At 39.7% G+C, this 23,755-nt stretch overlaps 1 protein-coding gene and 1 non-coding gene across 2 annotated transcripts; one reads left to right on the top strand and one right to left on the bottom strand.

Annotated features, from left to right (window-relative positions):
- Positions 1–1,998: 1,998 nt before the first annotated feature.
- Positions 1,999–17,010, bottom strand: chrnb4 (cholinergic receptor, nicotinic, beta 4 (neuronal)). Its single transcript, XM_053500708.1, has 6 exons — positions 16,778–17,010; positions 11,903–12,048; positions 5,100–5,144; positions 4,745–4,854; positions 3,539–4,592; positions 1,999–2,349 (listed from the first exon to the last, which is right to left on the bottom strand). The coding sequence occupies exons 1-6, from the start codon at positions 16,860–16,862 to the stop codon at positions 2,176–2,178; spliced, it is 1,614 nt and encodes a 537-aa protein (XP_053356683.1). The 5' UTR covers positions 16,863–17,010; the 3' UTR covers positions 1,999–2,175.
- Positions 17,011–20,262: 3,252 nt separating this feature from the next.
- trnas-cga (transfer RNA serine (anticodon CGA)) lies at positions 20,263–20,344 on the top strand. Its single transcript has one exon. It is a non-coding gene; the product is annotated as a tRNA-Ser (tRNA).
- The last annotated feature ends 3,411 nt before the right edge of the window (positions 20,345–23,755 follow it).

Raw genomic sequence — 23,755 nt, 5'->3', positions numbered from 1 at the left:
TGATCTTCTTGTCACAGAACTATCCATACACACTGATCTCTTTCTTAATGAAACCATAATAAGCATAATAAATTATGTAGGGAACGGTGCCAAACTCATTAGCTAAGTACACAAAAGTAAATTGCCTAACGTGGCCTGGTATTAAACATGCATAACATTATATAAAATGTACGCTGGAATAAATTCTGGAGACTTTAAAAAAAATGTGACAGATTAATTAATTTAATTCATTTATTTTAGTCATAGTATCATTCATTCATTTTAAATAAATGTTTTATCCTAGTCATGGTCATGGCAGATATGGAGTAAATCACAAAGCAAGGATATACCGTAAATAGGACAGAAATCCATCACAGGTCATTATTTAGCATTATGGGTCATTTAGAACTGCCGATTCATCTACAGGTACAGTTGGTACAGGAAGGAAAACATACTCCCTAAAGCAGTAAATTCAAATTTTATCAATATAGTATAAGGTTCAGTTTTTTTAATATTAACATTATATTATTCACTGTTTATAAATGTATTATTTTGGACCTATTATAGATTATAGATAAAAAAAAAAGCACCACTAATGATTGTAAGATTGCACAGATTGGTATGAATAAGTAAGCCTACGACTGATCTCTTTCTAGCTGAGACTGTGGAGTCATTTAGCTGTTGTTGTTCTTATGATCAGATTAACAGTATAACCCAAGTTACACTAATATAGAGGTCTTTATCTTTGATGTTAGCGAAGTTTAAAAACTTCACATGCAAGAAAGTATCCACTTATACAATAAGAACACACCTCTTAGATTAGCAGTAATTGAGAAAGTGCATGTGGAATACAGTCATGGGTGTTATAAATATAAATATACAGTACTTTGCAAAAGTTTCCACCCTTTATATATATATTTTTCTTTTTCATATTTTGCTTTCAAAGAGCCAGACTTATTTTACTTCAGTATTTTTAACGTAAACTGAAGGAAAAGTTCTCCAGACTTTTCGGTTTCATTCTTGGCAAAGTTTGGGCTCACATTTTCAGTCCAGTCCCTGTACCAGAGCGCACATACAGTAACCTATAAATTATTCAAGCTTAAAAATAAACATCTATCCTAAGGCATGAACCAAAGAGAAACTGGTGCAGATGATGACAGATGATCAGGTCGGTGATTGGTATAATGCTGATGTTGAATGCAGAGTGGTAGGAACAGACGAGAGGGGAAATGAGGTTGCTGCTGAGGTTGTTACATACAGTAACAATCTATTTTAAAATAGTAATTTAAGCCACTTTGCAGCCTGTCTTTAATTACTTTAATATGCATCATTTAATTAAATATGATCTATTTTTTTCTAAAATGGCTTAAAACAAGTAATTAACAGATTATCCGATTTTATTTCCGATTATCAGATTTTCTCTCTATCATTTTTGACATTTAAAAAAAACCCAGCAGCATGAACCCAGCCAATAATTGAAATGCTTAAAAAACATCTTTAACTATGTGATTGCTTCATGTAATTCTTATCATAAGTCTTTCATCTAATGTCACCTAATGTCAATGACCTTTAAGACCAAACAAATATACAACAACCAGTGGAAGCATTTAATCACATCTTTGCCAGACAAGATGATTTTTATTAGACAACGTTAAATTTGATTCATAATATTGTACAGTATATAGTAATTGAATACATATGTGGTAAAAAATGCTGTATTGTCCTGCTAAAGAAAAGCTGAAGAAAAAAAGAAGAAACCATTAAACAATGACGGATAAATATTTAGTTCACCAGTCTGAAATAATATTTTTAGAATAACAGTGACCTTGTCTTAAGAGAAAGTGTCCTGATATTATCTTAAAGCACCAGTAGCAGTCCATACTGTAAAGAAAGGTGACGGTGGCTGATGGATGATGTTGACGCCTAATCAAAAATTAGTGACATTTTTAGTCCTGGCTCGCTTTCTATGGATGTCAACACATCAGTAGGTAAAGAAAGAAAATTTGATTTGACCTGTGATGTAATCTTGAAGACATTAATCATTCATTGTAACGGCCTCATCATCAAAACTGATTTTTCTTTTATATCAAAAGAAAACTATTTTTAAGATTATATCAAAAGTCCTTTCATTACTACTGTACAGTGACTCATTTGTAAATTTAGATATTTCTTTTTCATTCCATGTTGATGGATTCTTTACATCCCATCTCTCCTAGAGGATTCAGTATTCGGCTGATAGACGGGAACTGTCTGGTTCTGGAAGACTGGCTGAAGGAAAAGACCCAACGTCCCAACTACACACACAATTACAAAGATCCAGAGAAACATCCGATCCACCACCATGGCAACGTACTTCCAATCTTCAATAACCTGAAAAGAAACCAAGAGGAACATCACGTTAGAAATCAACAACTTAAGGACAATGATTTAACATGTGACAATTGTGCCTTCTTGGTGACATTAGATTCTAATATTTATTGTTTTAAAGCCAAAGTTCATTTAATTTGTTGTTCATTTGTTTTCTTTCTCGGGTAAACTGGTGCAGCGAGTTTGTTTAAACGGAAGTGTGCTTATCTCATACATGCGTGTCCATACTGTAATCTTTAGAGAAAATACAAATGAGTAAAGAGAGCATACAAAGGTATTTGAGAGAAAACACTGCCAAATAACAATAAAAAAAAGCAGGCTATGCATCTGTGTCTGAATCTTAAACTTACATTAGGGCATTTGGCAGACGCTCTTATCCAGAGCGACTTACATTTTTATCTCATTACACATCCGAGCAGTTGAGGGTTAAGGGCCTTGCTCAATGTTGTTTCCTAAAACTGCCAAAAAAGTCAGGTGATTTTTGTGTTGTCTCTGAGACTTTAATCAATCAATCAATTTTCAGCTACACATATTTTCTCATTCAGTTTTCCTGGTATATGCTCTTGAGACCCTAATGTCCTCATATGAGGACGGGACATTTTTCTTAACTTCTATTTGTCTCACCTTCACATTCCTCATATGTTAGGTATAATTATTTTTGCCAAACATTTTCCTTCTATTTTTAATTATCATCTACAAATAAAAAGAAACAGTCAGTAGAGAGTGTACACAACAGTCGAGTCCGTGTCTCAGATGTAAAAGGTCGCCAAATTCAATAAGCATATTTGTGTAGTTTGCACAGTTGGGAAATAGTACCCTGGTTGTTAGTTGCAGGGTTAATTTGAAAAGTTACTATACTATATACTATACAGTACATGCTAGCAGAATGCTAACCCAGGGTTGTCCCCTTAATGTGTCCATTAACCGTCAACTTTAAATCTAATAAAAATTGTGCTTGTATAGCCCCTTATACTGTATGTATATAAATAAATGCCCTACATTATGTGATGTGTTCTATTAATAAAGAAAACATTTTAATTAATTACAGCTGAGAAATTGAGGGTTTAAATTCTTACTTAAGAACCCAATGTTGGTTCTCCTCAATTTAAATTCACAGACTTTCAATCTGAAACTCAGAGCCCAACTCATTATAAAGAGTAAGGATGCAGATATTACCTAAAACATTACTTACACTCTGGTCATCATCATTTCCCATCATATGGTCAGCTACATAACGAACTCCATCCACTGCTTCTTGAACATCAGCCCCCAGGTCTGCTTGCCCTCCGCCTCCTCTCATGTCTCCTTGATTCATGGCATTGCCATTAGGCAGGAACTCTGTAGGCCGCTGATCACCTTTCCTGTAAAAGCTGGAGCCTTTACTGTAAAAGTCTGCTGGTGAAGACAGTGCTGATGCTGAAGATGCGGCAAGAAGGACTGAGGCAGAAGAAGACATTCTCGACCTGTAGGGAGCGCCACACCTGAACTCAAGAAGAGCCCTGTTATCTTTGACATGTCTCCGCTGCCGTAGCCTCTGCCTAGATGAGTTCCCATCAGGCCTTCGCATAAAAAGCAGCATGGGAAGTTTGTCCAGGAAGACCAGCTTCACCCATTTCGGCATGGTATGCGTACTCGGAGATCGATGATGCACGTTGAGAACGCATACACTAGTGATGATGGAGAATGTCACCAGCACCATGGTGAACATCAGATACTTGCCAATTAGAGGGACATCCAGAGATGTAGGAGGAACGATTTTGGAGATCAATAAGAGGAAGACAGTGAGGGCCAAGAGAACAGAGATGCACAGGGTCATCTTCTCGCCACAATCAGATGGTAAGTAGAAAACCAGGATGGCCAGGGACGTGATCAACACACAAGGAATGATAAGGTTGATCGTGTAAAAGAGTGGTTTTCGTTTGATAATAAAATCATACGTCAGGTCCACATATGTTGGGTCCTGTGGGTTGACTGTCCTCCTTCCTGGCAGAGCTAGAATGTCCCACTCTCCACTAGGAGTAAAGTCATCCATACTGGCCACTGCAGACTTTAGGACAAGATCAATCTCTGTGTGGTCGTAGGTCCACGAGCGAAACTTTAGTGTGCAGTTCTGCTGGTCAAAAGGGAAGTGCTTGACCTCGATCTTACAGGCGCTCTTGTAGATGGCAGGAGGAAGCCACTCAATGGTGCCATTAAACAGCACAATAGCGTTGGTGAAGACTGTCACCTCATACGTCCCATCAGCACTGGAAAGAAAACAAGTTGCAATATAATGCCATAAATCATGCTTATCTTTTGGACATTTTTGTGCAGTACAAAATAACATTCCTGAGCATTATGCAATCCCAGAATTGCTCAAAAATATTTCTATATATGCCATGTGCTTAACTAAACTTACTTATTGTATAATACAATGTCAGGTAGCCAGATGTGTCTAGACGGAATTCGTAGCTTGTCAATTCCGTCATATTTGGCCGGGTCCCATGACAGTCTGTAATCATTCCAGTTCTGAGAGAAGAAAAAAAAAAGACAGTTGGTGTTTAAGTCTAGGTCACTTTGAAATAATGGTTTTGCGGCAGTCAGATGGTACTTAATTACACACTTCGTTATCATTTTAATAAGTTGTAGTGAGTGGGGCTGATAAATGGGAAAAGAATGTCTACGGTTATATTCACATACAAGGTCAAGGACACAGAAGCTGTTTTGCTTATTATTAGCTAATAATTGGTGAGTAATGGATTATCCTTGCTTACCTGTGTGAGCCACACGTTTGTCGTCATGATTTGCTCCCTTTCATTCTGTGTGGATTGGATACACACATTAACCCTCAGATCAAGGCATGTATGTGACATTAGCATAGCAATTTTCTCCTATTTGGCCATTTATTATATTTTTCTAAGACAAAACTTTACATATAGAGATAACTCCAAAATGACTAGGATTTCTTGAGTAAAGTGATCTGGCTGTCTACAAGTACAAATCTAATGATCATGCACCCCGATCCTGGAGATACAAGAGAATAGTGCAAACTACAAAGCCACCATGCTGTCCTGTTCTATAATAAAGGGCTTGTTTTAAGTCGCTGCCAAACTCACAGCAAAAACAAGATCAAAGCATGAAAAGTCAGCCAACACTAAAACTCATAGTACTGTACTTGCATGGCAACAAACACAACTGCAAACTGGTTTATCCATTTAAACAAAACTTTGACAGGTGGAATTTATAAAATCATCCAAAATTTAAAGCGCTAGAACCAAAAAGAAATTGTAACGTCGCGGGTATTGCGACAGGCAAACCCACAGACAACTACTCCACAGGTTTCCAGTCAGGCAGGCCCACGGCCACCCTCAGGTGCAGTTGCTAGGCAACGCCACCATGATGGCAATTAGGGGAATGCATGACACCTGGATCCATGCCTATAAAGACCCCCAACACAAAGCATTAGGCGTGCGGACATTTAGGAAGCACCAGGGTGTGGAGCGTTGCTCCGGTATAGGAAAAGAGAAAAGAAAACTGAAAAGAGAAAAGAAAAGAGAAAAAGAAAAGAAAGAGAAAAGAAAACTGAAAAAGAAAAGAAAAGAGAAAAAGAAAAGAAAAAGAAAACTGTAAAGAAAAGAAAAAGAGAAAAGAAAACTGAAAAGAGAAAAGAAAGAACTAAAGGTAAATAAGAAGAAGTAACCCTGTCTGGAGGGGACAGGGGATTCAGTTATACACTTTAGGTTTGCTCTTTGTTTTAATTAATAATCCCACGTTATCTCCGAACGGGAGAAGCCTCCTGTCAGTGTGCACAATCACTCCCCACCGCTCACATACACAACTTTCCCTCCGAAGCCCTGCATCAGGGCTCTATAGAAAGGAAAGCCAGGCGCGCTAGCGCAACGCGCTATCCCGCCACATCATAACAAAATGTCCGCACCTCACCAAGAGCCCGCGGACTTGGAGAGAATTCAACACATAGTAACAGGGCAGGCAGGAGTGATTGGAAAACATGAACATGCTCTAACCTCCTTAATTTCGGAGATACGTGGGATATCAGAGCGCATTGAGCAGATCCAAATACAGCTCAGTGCGCGTAGTACTTTCGGGTCTCCACCCTCTCACGGCTCGTCACGGGAGTCAGCTCCCGTGTTCGGTGAAGTGGTGCAATCGCCCCCTCTGGTGGCCGAGACGCGCCTACCACCCCCCCAGCCATATGCAGGCGAACCTGAAAGGTGTAATGCTTTTATACTACAGTGCTCTCTGGTGTTTGAAATGCAACCATCCCAGTTCCCCACAGAGCGAGCTAAGATTGCTTTCATGATCTCCTTGCTTACAGGAAGAGCACTGGAATGGGCCACGGCGGTCTGGCAGAGTGCACTGTCTAATCACACCACTTTAGAGGCCCTTAAAGCCACCTTTCACCATCCCCATATGGAGGGGGGCGTAACTGCTTCATTACTCCGCATTCGTCAGGGTTTTCGGTCAGTTGCGGATTACACTATTGAGTTCCGGACCCAGGCGGCGAGCTCTGGGTGGAATGCTTCAGCCCTCATGGCCGCCTATGTGCAAGGCCTATCAGATCGGCTTAAGGACGAGTTAGCCACTCGGGAACCCCCAAGTGATCTAGAGCAGCTTTATGGGCTAGCAACTCGGATTGACAACCGCATGCGTGAGCGTCGTGCCGAGCGTCTGGGCCGGGTTTCGTACAAGCGGAATCACTCGCCTCCATCTGAATTGTCTGAACCCCAACGGGACTTAGGAGAACCCATGCAGTTGGGTGCGGCTGATTTCGTTTCTTTAGCTGACGCAACACACGGTCGCGCAGACACTTACTTTGGGCGTGGCAGGGTCAGTCAACGCCACAAAACAGCCTCACTCAATGAACAGCTAAAAGGGCAGGGTCATTCCCGGGGGGGGGGGCTCGGTAATGACCCGGAGATTGGACCCCTGTCATGCAGGACTCTTTCTGCCAGCCACTCTATCTTGGAATGGAGCTCAGGAAACCCACTTGAAAACGTTTGTCGATTCAGGGGCGGCAGGCAACTTTATTGACTGCCAGCTAGTTCAGAAACTAGGCTTACCAGTTGACCTGCTCCCCTCTCCGATCCCAGTCGCATCATTGGATGGCCAGCCATTTAAATCGGGACCCATCACCCAACAAACAGGGCCGGTCATGTTGCAAATTGGGCAACACACAGAGCGCTTGTCATTTCTGGTGACACGGATTCCAGAGTTACAAGTCGTGCTGGGTTTTCCTTGGCTTCAGCTCCATAATCCCAGGATAGACTGGTCGACCAGATCGGTCTCCATTTGGGGGTCCTGGTGCTCCCAGAGCTGCCTGAAGGGGATCCAACCACCTTCCCCAGTCTCTCCCGAACCGGTGGATCTGTCCACAGTTCCCAAAGATTACTGGGACCTTTAAGAGGTGTTCTCCAAGAGGGAGGCCCAAAAACTACCCCCTTACAGGCCTTTTGACTGTGCAATAAATCTGCTTCCTGGCACCACTCCACCCAGGGGCAGACTATTTTCCCTATCTTCCCCGGAGCACTCAGCCATGGAGAAGTACATTAAGGAGGCGCTCTTATTAGGGTTTATCCGGCCTTCTACTTCTCCTGCGGTGGCGGGGTTCTTTTTTGTAAAAAAGAAAGATGGGGAGCTCCGGCCGTGTATCGATTATCGTGGCCTAAATGCTGTAACCATAAAGGATCGATATCCCCTGCCTTTAATGAACTCGGCCTTCGAAATTTTTACAAAATTGGACCTTCGCAGTGTGTATAACTTAGTTCGCATTAAAGAAGGAGACGAATGGAAAACAGCATTCATCACACCCGCAGGCCACTATGAATATTTAGTCATGCCCTTTGGTCTCACTAATGCACCCGCGGTTTTTCAGCGGTTTATAAATGAGGCGCTCCGGGAGACGATAAACCATTTTACGTTTGTTTACCTAGACGATATCCTCGTTTTTAGTGACAGTTTAGAGGAGCATACGGTTCACGTGCGGCGGGTCCTGGAGCTTCTCCTGCAGCACAACCTGTTTGTCAAGCTGGAGAAGTCCCAATTCCACGTGACCACTACCTCCTTCTTGGGCTTTGTAGTGTCCTGTGGACACCTGCGCATGGATCCGGCCAAGATAGAAGCAGTGGCACAATGGCCACAGTCTACCTCGCTTCGTGCCGTTCAGCGCTTTCTGGGGTTCGCCAACTTTTTTTGTCGTTTCGTTAGAAACTTTAGTACTTTGGCAGCCCCACTCAGCGCCCTTACCAAGAAAGATCAGGGGAGATTTAAATGGACGACCGAAGCCCAATGCGCCTTCGATACCATCAAGGCCAAGCTAACCACTGCACCAGTCCTACAGCTGCCCAACGAGGAGGCACCATTCATAGTGGAGGTAGACGCATCCGATGTAGGCATAGGGGCGGTCCTTTCCCAACGATCAGAGGCAGATCAAAAGATTCACCCCTGCGCCTACTTCTCTCACCGTCTGACGTCAGCGGAGCGAAACTATGGCATTGGAGACCGTGAACTCCTGGCCATAAAATTAGCTTTAGACGAGTGGAGGCACTGGCTGGAAGGGGCCAAACACCAGGTTCTCATCTGGACAGACCACAAGAACCTGGCGTATATCCAGTCAGCGAAGCGCCTCAACCCACGACAGGCCAGATGGTCCCTCTTTTTTACCAGGTTCGATTTTGTGTTGTCATATAGACCCGGCTCTAAGAACCTGAAGCCTGATGCCTTGTCACGGCAATGGGACCCCCCTTCTCGGGAGCCAGTCTTGGAACCAATAATACCGGCCCCCCGGATCATAGCCCCCGTGCGATGGGCAGTCGAACAGGCGATTCTTCAGGCTCAGCAACAAGAGCCAGACCCTGGAGGTGGACCCCTGGGCAAACTATACATGCCAGCCGCCGTCCGACCTCAAGCTCTTTCTTGGGGTCACACGTCCCCTTTTGCAGCCCATCGAGGAGTAGCCAGAACCCTGGAATTTCTGCGCCGTCGTCTATGGTGGCCCGGCATGGACAAAGATGTCCGAGCCTATGTGACAGCATGTCCTGTGTGCGCGCAAAATAAGGAGCCCCGCACGCGTCCTCATGGGCTGCTACACCCGTTGCCCATCCCATCCAGACCATGGTCCCACCTTTCCCTTGATTTTATAACAAGGTTACCTCTTTCCAAGGGATACACTGTAATATTAGTCGTGGTTGATCGCTTTTCTAAAGCTTGCAAGTTTATTTCCCTTCAAAAGCTCCCATCAGCGAAGGAAACCGCGCAACTAATATTACAGCATGTGGTACGCATTCACGGTCTTCCCCTTGATTTGGTGTCAGATCGCGGACCACAGTTTGCCAGCCAGTTCTGGAAGGCCTTCTGTAGTTTAATCGGGGCCACAGCCAGCCTGTCCTCAGGCTTTCACCCAGAGTCAAACGGACAGACAGAGAGGGTTAACCAGGACTTAGAGCGCTCCCTGAGGTGTGTGGCCTCTGCCAACCCCTCCTCCTGGGCTGACCATTTGATCTGGGTGGAATATGCCCACAACACCCTGTGGCACTCTTCCCTAGGCATGTCCCCCTTTGAGTGGCAATTCGGCTACCCGCCACCAATGTTCCCGGAACAGGAACCCGAAGTGGGGGTACCCGCTGCACAACACATGGTGCAACGATGCCGCCGAATATGGCAGAAAGCGAAGTCTGCCCTCCGTGCTGCAGCACGAAAGGCAACTCTTGCAGCCAACGCGAAAAGGCAGAAAGGACCCCAACTTCGTGTGGGACAGCGGGTCTGGTTATCCACCAAGGACCTTCCGCTGAAGGTAGAGGCAAAAAAGTTGGCTCCGCGGTACATAGGCCCGTTCAAGGTGGTAAGGAAAATTAATCCGGTGGCATACCGCCTTGCGCTTCCCCGCTCAATGAGGATAAACCCTACCTTCCACATCTCGCGGTTGAAGCCTCTCCTGTGTAGTACCCTGGCAGGTCCATCACCCCCCGCCCCTCCCCCGCCCCGAATTATCGATGGGGCTCCTGCATATACAGTTAGGCGAATCCTGGACACACGACGTGTCCAGGGAGCCACACAGTATCTGGTGGATTGGGAGGGGTACGGCCCAGAGGAACGCTCGTGGGTCCCAGCCCGACACATACTGGACCCCGAGCTCATCAGAGAGTTCTGCAGCAATCGGGTCATGGCCATGGGAACGTCGGGGGCCGTTCGTAGAAGAGGGGGTACTGTAACGTCGCGGGTATTGCGACAGGCAAACCCACAGACAACTACTCCACAGGTTTCCAGTCAGGCAGGCCCACGACCACCCTCAGGTGCAGTTGCTAGGCAACGCCGCCATGATCGCAATTAGGGGAATGCATGACACCTGGATCCATGCCTATAAAGACCCCCAACACAAAGCATTAGGCGTGCGGACATTTAGGAAGCACCAGGGTGTGGAGCGTTGCTCCGGTATAGGAAAAGAGAAAAGAAAACTGAAAAGAGAAAAGAAAAGAGAAAAAGAAAAGAAAGTGAAAAGAAAAGAAAAAGAGAAAAGAAAACTGAAAAGAGAAAAGAAAAGAGAAAAAGAAAAGAAAAAGAGAAAAGAAAAAAAGAAAAAAAAGAGAAAAAAAAGAAAGAGAGAAAAAGAAAAAGAAAAGAGAAAAAGAAAAGAAAACTGTAAAGAAAAGAAAAAGAGAAAAGAAAACTGAAAAGAGAAAAGAAAGAACTAAAGGTAAATAAGAAGTAACCCTGTCTGGAGGGGACAGGGGATTCAGTTATACACTTTAGGTTTGCTCTTTGTTTTAATTAATAATCCCACGTTATCTCCGAACGGGAGAAGCCTCCTGTCAGTGTGCACAATCACTCCCCACCGCTCACATACACAACTTTCCCTCCAAAGCCCTGCATCAGGGCTCTATAGAAAGGAAAGCCGGGCGCGCTAGCGCAACGCGCTATCCCGCCACATCATAACAGAAATTAAAGAAAACTTTTGCCATTTTTGCTTTTAAACACTCTTACAACTCAAAGAAAGCATGCACAAAATATTTCCTAACGCTTTTAAAACATTTTTAAAAAATAATTAAAAAAAACATGCCTTAATGGAGATTTCTCATTTTGCAGTGAAACTGTTCAAATATTAATCATGAGGGTAATTTTCATTTCAAATAGCTGTTTGTTGAATGAGCCAATTTATATGCATATTTTAATTTTTAAATGGTGAGTAGAAATTATTTTGAGTGCCTATAACAAACAATTTCTTTTTGAAGAAGATAAGCAAATCATATACCTGACCTGCACCCAAACAGTGGAAACTGCACAGCTTTATATGCAACAACAGTTTCAATTACCAGATGGAAGACAGACTCATAAAATTGAATATAGCACTGTGTTTTTCCCTGATGGGTATGGCTCTGTAAATTATAACTGGAAACCAATATTAGAGCTACTATTATAGCTACATTAAACACATTGGATGCCTTACAGAAAAGTGAAGAAACACAGACAAAAATTTTTTTTTTTCCCATTTAAGAAAAATTGAAGGAAAAAAATCACAACTAAGGCTCATTTATTTTTATCCGTAGGTAGAGCTAGTCCTCACCACGCTAATGAGCTGTGCCAGAGAGACCTGCAGTTTCACGGTCACTCTTTCCGTTCTATTCAGGGCAGGTCGGATGAGGTTGTTATAGCGCTCCTTGGACAGGAGATAGTTCATGAGCCGCTCTTCAGCGTCTGCCCCGATGGCACCTGCAAAACAGAAATGCAGAAAATCTCAACCTGACCGTCTTATTTTTGTGATTATTATTAAATTGTACGATTTTTACCTTTTTATTGCTTTGCCAGTGCCATAACAAATATTTTTATTGTTTATGAGGTTGATGAAATGGGGTTGAATAAATGTTTTTAAAAAAACAACACCTTTATTAAACAAGGTTTGACCAATCCATGGTTAAAATGAAGTCAGCATATAGTAAATAATCCAAAAAAATTTATACAGCATGCTACTAAATGTTGTTTATGTATTAACCTTCAGTCTCCAGACATAAATATTTTTATGATATTCTTAATCTTAAGAGTCTTTGTTCTGAATTCTGTCACAATCACAGGCATCTTCATCGAGGTCTTCATGTTGCTTACTGTTAATTAAGTTTCCGCTTTAATGGTATAAACATTGGTTAACAGCACTTATTTATTTATTTTAATAAATCCCAAGCCCAGATAAAATGCATCAGAAGGGGCATCTGGTGTAAAACCTGTGCCAAGCTTGTATGTAGATCAGATGGTCTGCTATGACAATCCCTTGCTGGAAGCAGCCAAAAGACCAGCCCATGCTTGGTGGGTTTAATCTGGGTACTCTTGTTTTCTCTGGCAGTCCAATGACATGCAGATTACTGCTCCCTAATTGTCCAGACTAAGTGTGTTAACATGCTTGTGTACTGCGACTGAGCATATTCTACAGTACTGATCCTGAAGTTCATGTTTTGTTCATGTTAATATTGTGTTTAGTAATCTTGCTTTAAATTAAACCTTTTAATAGAACTTAGTTTTGCTACAATGAGTTGTACAAGCTTTATTTATTTATTCATTAATTGTTGCTGTCTCTGATAAATGTGCATTGCATTTCCCTGGCTTAATCGCACTCATAGATCCTCTGTGTGTCTAGACATCAGCAGCATGGAGCATGTTTTATTACACTGCTAGGAGACCTGCTGCTGACTTTGCAGCTTTATAAAGAATGATCTGTTCCAGAATCCACAATCAGTCAGACACATTTAAATGCATGACAGCAGTGGAACACCAACAGCAACACAGAAAAAAAGATGACACATGCATGTCTTTACGCTTTTTAAACTTTCTTTAACAAAGGTTTTCCAATTTTAAATGCTTTGTGCTTACCATGCACACGCCTCTATCCTATGGATCCACTGCTAATTCTTTGCATAAAGATTTTGGCCTTGCGCTAATAGTGGATAATTGATACAAATAAGCTGTGACGCTGTTTAACTTTGCATTAATTAACAGTTATTAGAACCGAGCCATGAGCTTTACTCTTTGAATGCTGATTGGAGGAAATGAGAACACAGACAAATGAACACTAACTCTACACTAATAAACAAGTTAGTGAGGTGGCAGAACCTTTATTCAAACAGATGGTGAGGTGAGCAGGGACAAGATGTAATAAGCAATATATACTGAAAGAATGCTGAGCTGTAACTTTACCTTAGAAGTTCTTTGCACAGGACTACCAAGTTCATCTTAACACCTTAACCAACATTATGGTCATACAGTGCCATGGAAAAAGGATTTGTGATTTTTTTTTTTTTTGCATATTTGTCACATTTAAATGATTCAAATCATCAAACAAATATTAATATTACACAAAGTAATTACTCACAGGTAATAAATAAAAATATTACCTGAGTAAATACAAATCTGCAATTAACGGCACTGTATATTACAATAGTGTATACAAATATAAAATATTCTTATATATTATTATACCACTTATTAATATTAATACCACTTAATATTATTATACCACTTATTCTGTACAGGGACAAAGGAGCATATCTCAGGAGTGGCACAAGGCATGGTGCCAATCCATCACTTGGCACACATAACGGCAATTTGGGAACACCAATTCACATGTTTTTTGGACTAATTGTCCATTGAACCGGAGTACAAACTAAGGATGGGGACGACATGCAAACAAATTCAAATTCAAATTCAAATTTTATTTGTCACATACACAAACATACACAGTACGAAATGTAGTGAAATGCATTATACGACTGCCATTGACCCTAAAAGAGAGTTAAATTTTACAAATAAGAAATAAATATGAATAAAAGAAATACGATAGAAATTAAATTAAAAAATTAAATTAAACTAGGAAAAATAGAACTAAAAATAAAAATAGAAATACAACACACATGCAGACCCAAGGTGCAGACCACTAAGCTACTGTGCCAATAGTTACTAATGTTATTATATTTAGGCACCTTTGGCGGGAGTTTAGACAATTTATGCATATTAGTGCATTCATTTTATTAATCATAGCTAAAACATTTAATTTTATTAATGTTTTTAACAAGTTTCATTAATTTTATAATTAAAATTAATTATTACATTTATTAATTGTAACTATAGTAACAACTCACGCACAGGGATTTATATGGCAAATGCTCCATGTGAAAAGACAAAAAAAAAAAAAGATTGAAAAACCCACATTCACAGATGTGGTGACATTTTTCAAACAACATGTAATGTACAGATCTACAGTAATGCACTGAGCTAACACTGTACGTATGCATGCTCAAACATATATCTTGGCATTATGTAGCAGTTACATATTGATACTTATTCTCAGGTTTACTAAAATTTATTTAAGTTCTACATTGACATGACTTCTATTCCATGGGCTTAAAAAAAGTATATCAAATTTAACTATAACCATAATTTACCACTATTTATTTATGTTCTGGCCTTAAATTAAATACATTTAAATGTAAACATAAATCTCTTTTTTTAATGTAGCTGTTATAAAATAATTGAACACCACCACCACCAGGTGAACTGAATAACATTGATTATAAATTATGTGACAGAAAACTGGCGACAGGATTATGGGCAAGCGAGTCGCGTTTACAGTATGTCTGAGGGGACCTAAGGCCAGTCAATCTGGTCCCATTCCACAGAAAAGCCAATGTAGCACAAATTGGCCACAAAAAAAATAATTAGTCTGCATCACTTCATCCTAATTATTTATTTATAACAAAATGTGCTGAAGTGTTTTATTCTTTATGGTGTACACTCTTACAAAAATAGCTTAAATCTAGAACTGTCCTAGATTTATTGTCCGTTATAATAGTCCCTCTGGGAGACCCTTTAATAGTTCTATGTATTTTTTTTGCCCAGATAGTTGATTGTTTAAACCTATTCCTGGATGCAGAGCACAGTTTGTCATTCACCAAGACTCCAACACACCCACTGAACCTGGCAATTAACAGATTAGTTGAATCATCTGTGGAGGAGAAAATTCCACATACCGTGCTGGGCAATTGTCTTCTAGTCCTGAACTAGACATTTACCTACTCCAGTGCAACATGGGACTTTATAACAACATTTGATATTTATCAATGTGATGTCATACATGACCTTAAAATTGTAAGGAACTAAAAGTGGTGTAATTTTTCATAGACAGAGTTTATGTTTAATTTGCCCCAACAGTAAGGTCAGTATCACCACAGAACCAACCGAGGTTTATGTAGCTACATTTATCAAAGTATGGTTGTTTTGCTGAGACTGAAAAGTGGCTCTTAGAACTTTTACTCAATTCTTTGTCAAATACTGTACCAGTGTATAAATTGTTTAAAATCCTTCAATGGCCCGCAATGAGTGCAATATATCAGGTAACTCATTCACACACATTTTTCTTAACGTAACTTGTATCATATAGTTTGGAAACACCCTCAGCATTTTATTCTCCTTTTACCACCGCAAATTGTTTGTGTATAACAACATACTTTACAATCAACTTATTTTTATATACTGTAATAATGCTATATTATAACGTATAACAACGTTCCCTCACCAATTAGTTAGATATGAAATGCACAAGAAAACTAAGAAATCCTAATTAAACACTTCTTTACAGAAAACTCATCTGTGCTTATAAGTAATTACACATTTTAGTCTCCCATGTAAGTTATTACTATAGAAAATAGACTATATAGACAGTTCAAACAATTAACCAATCAGAATAGAGAAATCAGCAGCACTGTAAAAGAGTCATAAAGAGTATGAAATAAAAAACTTTTTAAACGAAACTGCACATACTGTACATGATTCCATATCCATATTGCATATCTGAGCAGTGTAGTGTTGATTAAAAAAGATTAAAAAGCTGAAAATGCACTTTACTCTCTACATCAAAACCTTCAGTCACTCTAATATTTCAGCTAGGCCCATGTTACTAAAAAGTTTGTTAATGTCAAGAGTAGCTAAATCCTGCCTCATGCCTAGTTTTCCCTTGGATGAGTTTGAGACCCATCATGATGCTGACTAAGATAAAGCACTTTCTGATGGATGGATGGATCAAATAAAGCTCAAGGATTAGTGGATTAGTAAATTAATGAAAAATCAATACATACAGTGTGTGTGTGTGTGTGTGTGTGTGTGTGTGTGTGTGTGTGTGCATTTTTCACATATGACATTTTTCACCTGGGATGTGTGTGTGTGTGTGTGTGTAATGTACAATGATAAATTATTTTTTATAAACATTGGAAACATTTTATATGCAACATGTGTGTTGTATGTCTGTAAACATTATTTTCAGTTGAAAATGCTGAATAATTTAATAGGAGTCTACAAAAAAATTCACAATCAACACTACGTGAAGTTATTATTTTGTTCTGAAAGTTTACCCAGGCTTCTAGCGTGCTCGGAGAGGAGAATGAAGCGGATCTGTACTTACTCTGGATGAAGGTGAACGCGTAGAGGAGGGTGCCGAGGCTCCGTGTCATGGTCAACGCCGCGGTGTCCGTGCGCGCTCCCTTCATTCACTCCCATACCGCGGGCATACGCAACGGGGACGCGCCTTATCCTTAACAGACGGACCTGCGCCCACACACACACACACACACACCGAGTCGGATTCAAAGCGTCCAGGAACTGCAGTGTACAGCAATACTGTGCTCCTGCTCCTCTCACGCGCTCCTGTTCTCTCCTGTGCTCCTGCTCCTCTCACGCGCTCCTGTTCTCTCCTGTGCTCCTGCTCCTCTCACGCGCTCCTGTTCTCTCCTGTGCTCCTGCTCCTCTCACGCGCTCCTGTTCTCTCCTGTGCTCCTGCTCCTCTCACGCGCTCCTGTTCTCTCCTGTGCTCCTGTCCCTCTCCTCGAGCTCTCCTCCTCTCCTGTGCTCCTGCCCCTCTCCTTCCCTCATGCACCCCTCTCGTCCACTTCTGCTCCTATCCTGCACTCCTTCTCCTCTCTTGCCCCTTTCCTCCATTTCTGCTCCTCTCCTCCTGAGTTGCATCTCCATGCCCAAGGTCACTTCATGCATTTGTTCACCTTAAGGTCAATTTCTCCCCTATTTTTTTGTTTTTATTTTTCTTTTCATTTTTTCTAACACCCCCCCCCCCCCCCCCCCCCAAATATTTGGAAATTATTTATTTATTACTTTTCTTATTTTTTCTTACTTTTCTTATTTTGAATTTTTTTCTTAGTTCTTTTTATATTCTTATATTGTATATTTTGTATTGCACAGATTTTTTTTATTCCTTCTTAGTTAAATTTACTTTCTATTTTTCTTTTTCATATTTATTTTCTATTAATAGTCTTTTATTTTAAGGTCACGGGCAGTCGTCTAAGCATTTCACTGCATATCATACTTTGTATGACTGTGTATGTGACAAATAAAATTTTAATTAAAAAAAATTGAATATGCATACATTTAAAATTATTTTAAAATAATTGCAAATGTATGCATGAATGAGTTTACCTTAACGCTGTTGAATATCAAAATATGTTTGAAAGGTACACACCTTCATTGCATTGTTTGAACAAGTATTTTGCTTTGTGGTTAGAAGATGAGTTGTGTGTGCACAAGATAATTACTTGTTGCCACAAGGAAACAGCTTGTTTCCACAAGATTTAAGAAAGAAAGAAAAACAAACATACATTTAGGACTTAAATTAGGACTTACTATTGTAACACATTATTATTATTATTTTTAGTTAAATGTTTCTGCTTAATTTATAAAAATAACACTTTCATAAAAAAAATGATGATACAAAATCAATAAAATAAAATCCATATTTTACTGTGTAAATATGATGATTATTGTGCCTGGCATCATCTAGCTTAATGCCTAGAGAGAGCTGTTTGACATTTGTGGTAAGAGGTGACAGAGAGGTCACAGCTTAGGAGGAGAGGTCAGGACCTGTAATGCATAACTGCTACTGAGCTGACCCTGGGTCTGGGACAGTTATCTCTCTCTCTCTCTCTCTCTCTTCCTTTCTCTCTCTCTGTCTCTCTCTCTAATTAACTCATTTTAAAAGGTTACATTTTAAGTTGTCATAAATCATTTTTTACCAGTACAAGAAACACTTTTTTAAACATGAAACATCTTTTAAAATGTGGTGTTTGTAAATATTAAAAGGTGTTTTTTTTTTTTTTTTTTTTAATCCATATTACATATTACATGTCAGCACCTACCCAACCCCAAACCCGGGATGCCAGAACAATCGTAAAACATTGTGGATTTATTTATAAACCGGGTTTTATTGAAAACTTGTGCAGCATTGACTGATGAAAGCAAACCTGCTGAATTTGAAACACCAAGCTAAACCTTACTCTTAACATAACGTGAAGGCATACAGTATACAATATTTTTTATTTAATTTTTTTTTTTTTTATTTCCCCACAAGAATCTGATAGGCGGGTTTAAGGCAAACTGGGACTTTTGACTGAGCAGAGTAACAGAATACAGTTGAGAGAAACCTTATTTCTCTATGTAATCCCATTTTACACAAATGCACTTATTACCAGGTAATTCACTAGTGCCTGGATACCATCAAGGTAGAAAGTGTTCTCAGTAAGCTCAAGCCATGACCACACTGCCTGCATCACATCTGAAACACTGGCATCCCAGAAACATCAACTAATCTGTTGAATGGTCCAAACGGGACATTAAGTTGGGGTCTGGCAATAATTAACAAGCAAGTTCCTGTAATGTGCAAGTGGTGCTGTGAATGATTGAATATTTAAAAGCAAATTTATCGAACATGGGGTTAATTTGACATTCTGATTATCTTAAATAATTTTCAATCCCTCATACTTCCTGTCCTTTCCTGAAAACACAGCACCTGAGCTAATACTCGCCATGCCTCTCCTCACATAATCACAGCTAATTATCTCCTTTCTCCCGCTTCTCTGCTCCCAATTAGCTTCACAATGTCCTTCATACGAGACTCATAATGAATGGGTTACACTACGTCAATCCCATGGTCCAGCTTGTAGTGGATAAGGAGACGTAAACAACTTGATCTTCAGTTATACATCACCTACAGGAGTTTGAGAGAGACCATTTAGGAAGGCTTTAGAAGAAGGATTTAACATAACCCAGAATAAATTAGGACTGAGTTTTGGGGTTGTGGGATTTAATTTTCCTGAGAACGTCTCAGAGCCACTTTCTCTCAGCAAACACCCACTCAGATTTATTTGGTAACTTTTTTATAACAGTGATATTATTTGTAGACAGCATGGTGGCTTAGTAGTTAGCACTGTCACCAAGATCCTCCAGGTCCTGGGTTTGATTCCCGCATTGGAATTTTACCTCCGAATTCCTCCCACAGTCCAAAGACATGCAGATTAGGCTAATTGCCGTTCACAAATTGCCCATTGCATGTGAATGTTGACCGGAGTACAAGATGGGGATAAATACAGTGGTCACCATTCGACTCCATGGTCCCTAGTTGGTCTAAAAAGGTTACTGGATGGATGGTGGGATATTATTTGTAAATCACTCACCGGTAATGTAAGATAAGATATATTTTTTTCTTTATTCGTTTCCACAATGGAAAAATTTCTTAAAAGCAGAAAAAGCAGAACAACCTTACGAGCGTGCTCATCACATAGCTGATTTACTTTTTACAAATTTTCATAAACTTAGCATTCCAAGCATGAAGACTTTTTTTTTTTAGTACAATACTGGATTAAGTTGCTATAAGAGTGTATGCCAGTGGTTCTCAACTCTAGTCATGGAGGACCACCTGCCCTGTATATTTTAGTTTTTAGTTTCCTCAGCTCCCTGCACACCTGATTTAGAAAATTGGCTAATATTAGCCTTTTGAATTTTGAGTGACTGTTATAGAGAAGGGAAAACAATAAGTAAGACCTTGTTTTCTTTTGAAGCAAATGTCATATTGTCTGTGGATTCTGCGTACCTGCCCCCAGGGTAGCTGTGATGGCCGAGTGGTTAAGGCGTTGGACTCGAAATCCAATAGGGTTTCCCTGCGCAGGTTCGAACCCTGCTCACAGCGGGTGATGCTGTTTTGGGCAGGGTGTAAAGCCCCAGTGCTACCAAATTATCAACATTGGTCTCTCAAGCAAGGCTCTTCACCCTCTCTGCCCAAGGATCACTCTTAGGATTCTGACCCCAATAGGGACGTGAGAAAAATAAAATAATGCGCTAATGTGTATGTGACACTTAAAGACTACTTCTTCAAATGCTTACAAAGAGTTGAATATGGTAAAATTATTACTGAACAGTAAAAGAGCACGTCTTAAACAAGGTGGGTCCAATAATGTAGCTCAACCACTGCAGCACTTCAGTCACAGTAACACCTTTTGACCTCCTTTTTAAAGGAAGGTGGGGGGGGGTAATTAATATGATCTCATTTGAACAGCTAGGCTTATTTGTGAGTTTGTTTTGGAAAGTTTATAAGACACTCATATGTAACCATTCATATGGATTTCATGAATATCCCATTTTTTCTAAATGATCCTGCAAATGATTTATGAACAAATTTGTGAATGTCTAGTTTAATAAATGAGAAAAAATATATATTTCAAGTGTCTTACTGAAGGCAAAACCTTCATGTCCTCTGATTGTAACTCTTCAAATCTACACTGTGTTTTCTCTCTCCAGCTTTTATTGACACACAATTTAAAGACATACCCTGGAGCAAATCAGTGTGTGTCAAGGACACAGATTTGCTGTCTCAGACCCATACACTCGGCTCTAAATCACAAAGGAGCCACTGATTTCTAATCACTGGAGAGTCATGTATGTCCAGACTACAATCACTCTGAAGATTTGCTGAATGTGCACAGTACCTTTTAAACTGAGCCAGTGCTATGTATACACAGTTGTGTATGCAGTACACAAATCTTGTTCTTGATTAAAAGTAAAGATCCCCAGAGAAAAATACACTGCCCAGCCAAAAAAACTAAAAAAAAAAAGGCGCCTTCCATTGGATAATTATTGCAGTGATTAATATAGTTTAGCTGGAAACAGGTTATTTAACCCTAAATGAGGCAGTGAGGAACTTCTCATTTCTTAAACAACCTTGTAAGAGGATATGTCCTGTGGTCCTTGCAAAAATGTACTCTGTTAGGCCTATAGAATGGTCACTTATTGTCCTGCATCAAGCAAAGAAAACAAGTAAGGAGACTAAAATTGGGTTAAAAACGCATTTTTAAAACCTTGGAGGATAGTGCTGAAACATCATTTTCTAGGAAGAAATGTGGTCGGAAGATCACTTAAACGTTTAGTGAAATCATATAATAAAAAACAGGGGTACTCACAGCTATAATTAATGATGAACATTTCCACATGCAAATAATGCGAAGAGAACTCAAGGGATTGGGACTAAACAGCTGTGTAGCCTTAAGGCAACCATTTATCAGTGAAACTAATCAGGAAAAGGCTTCAATTTGCTAAAGAGCAAAAAGAAAAGGACAGTGGAGCATGAGAAAAAGATCATGTGTTCTGATAAGTTAAGATTTACTCTGTTCTGATGTGATGGGCGCATCAGGGTAAACACCCATCATGCCTAGAGCCTGCCATTACAAGCCTGTGTATGATATGATCAGAGGTTACTTCTTTTGTTTGTTCAGGTCTAGGATCAGCAACGTTATGTGCCCAAAAAAATTAGGTAAACATTGAAATTGTAAAAAAGTGGTTCAGGTAACATGGGGCCTCATTTTACCACATGGATCGGACACAACAAAGTCCAGACCCCCCATTGAGAATTGTGGGATGTGCTAGAGAAGGCTTTACACAGGAGTGCGACTCTTAAATTATCAGTACAAGATCTCTGGAGGGAAAGAAAAATTGTGAAAAAGCATAAGTTTATCAAAAATATTTCATGGCTGTTATCAAAGCAATAAAAAGGTCCTATAAAATATTAAAGTTGTCAATTTTTCTTGTGTGTAATTGCAGAAAAAGTCTTCCATTTACATTTCCACTTGAATAAAAGGTAAAATGGTCTTTAAATGTACTTAAGTATCAAGAGTAAAAGTGCTTCAATTGATTATGATTCTAATGTTATATTACCATTACTGTGATAATACTCTTGATTTATCCACTTGTAAGTATAATATAATATAATATAATATAATATAATATAATATAATATAATATAATATAATATAATATAATACAAGATCATTACATTAGTTTGACACTGATGATACAAGCATTTCACTGCATTATCGTACTGTGTATGACTGTGTATGTGACAAATAAAATTTGAATTGGAATTGGAATTTGATCGATGGGCCTGCTGTACTTCCTCTTTTTTGTCCAAAAAAAGTAACACCAGAAAGTGCATAATGCAGTAAAGTCTGATATTTTACTTAGAAATGTGGTGGAGCAAAAGTACAAAGTCTCCCAAAATGGTAATGCCTAAATCAAGAACAGATACATAAAAAATGAATTCAAGTACAGGGAGTAAACATTGGAATTAGCTTAACCTGTTGTTATAGGATTGCAGAATGTGAAGAAAACGAAAGCAAAGAAGTGCTACTGTAGCAGAGCTGTACTTCCATGATGCTGTTCTAGGGGAGATATATCAGCCAGGCAGTTCATTAGCTCAAGTGCTTGGCTCTTATGGCAGGGAGGCAGCAGACGTAGTGAGGTATTGATTCTTCTCTGAGTATCTGCAGAGCAACCAGTGAAGAAAAAAGGGAATTTCAGATGCCTGACATGCGGCAAATTTTTCTTTTTTTTTTCTTTTTCTTTTTGGCAGGTAAAGTCTGCAGTGTAACATAAAGCTAAATATTTCATACATTAAATGCGTAACCACTGCTAGGGGAAAAAGAATCAGAGAATGAGTGCATGACTTCCTTCTATTTTTCTTCTATTCTGTTTGTCTGTAATACTGTATGGCTGTTTGAAGTGTTCGACTGCGATTTACTAACATCGAATATAATACGTAGTAATTTGCAAATGCACATTTAGTGACCAGGTTGCAAAATATTTACAACAAAAAGAATTGTGTAATAGATATCGCATGCAACAAAGGGGTAGCAAAGATTGTTCTTAATAGCTGCAACAAGTTCCATCCTCAAACTGACTTAGATAAAAAAAATAAAATAAAGCATAACGCTGACTTATGACAATAAGATATACCAAAAATTTGATAAGAAAACAATGTGAAGTTACTGTAAGAGTGTAGGTAATTGTTCATTGTGTTTGTGTGGACCTTCATACAATTAGTTGCGATAGCAGAGTGGTTAAGGTTTTGGATTTGAAATCCAATGGTGTTTCCTGCTCAAGTTCAAACCCTGCTCACAGGAAATAAGTGTTTTTTTTTAACAGAATGTTGGGGATTCAGGTCCCAGCAGTGTTTTTGAGCAAAGCCCTTAAATGTCACAAAACCGGGCTTTACCAATCCAGTTTAAGTTTGCAAACATGATGAAAAGTTTTTTTCCTGGAAAGATGAGAC

Source organism: Clarias gariepinus, chromosome 7 (genome assembly GCF_024256425.1).
Source record: "Clarias gariepinus isolate MV-2021 ecotype Netherlands chromosome 7, CGAR_prim_01v2, whole genome shotgun sequence".
NCBI classification, from domain to species: Eukaryota; Metazoa; Chordata; class Actinopteri; order Siluriformes; family Clariidae; genus Clarias; species Clarias gariepinus.
Note: the sequence above shows the minus strand (reverse complement) of the source record. Positions and strands in the feature narration are given on the sequence as shown.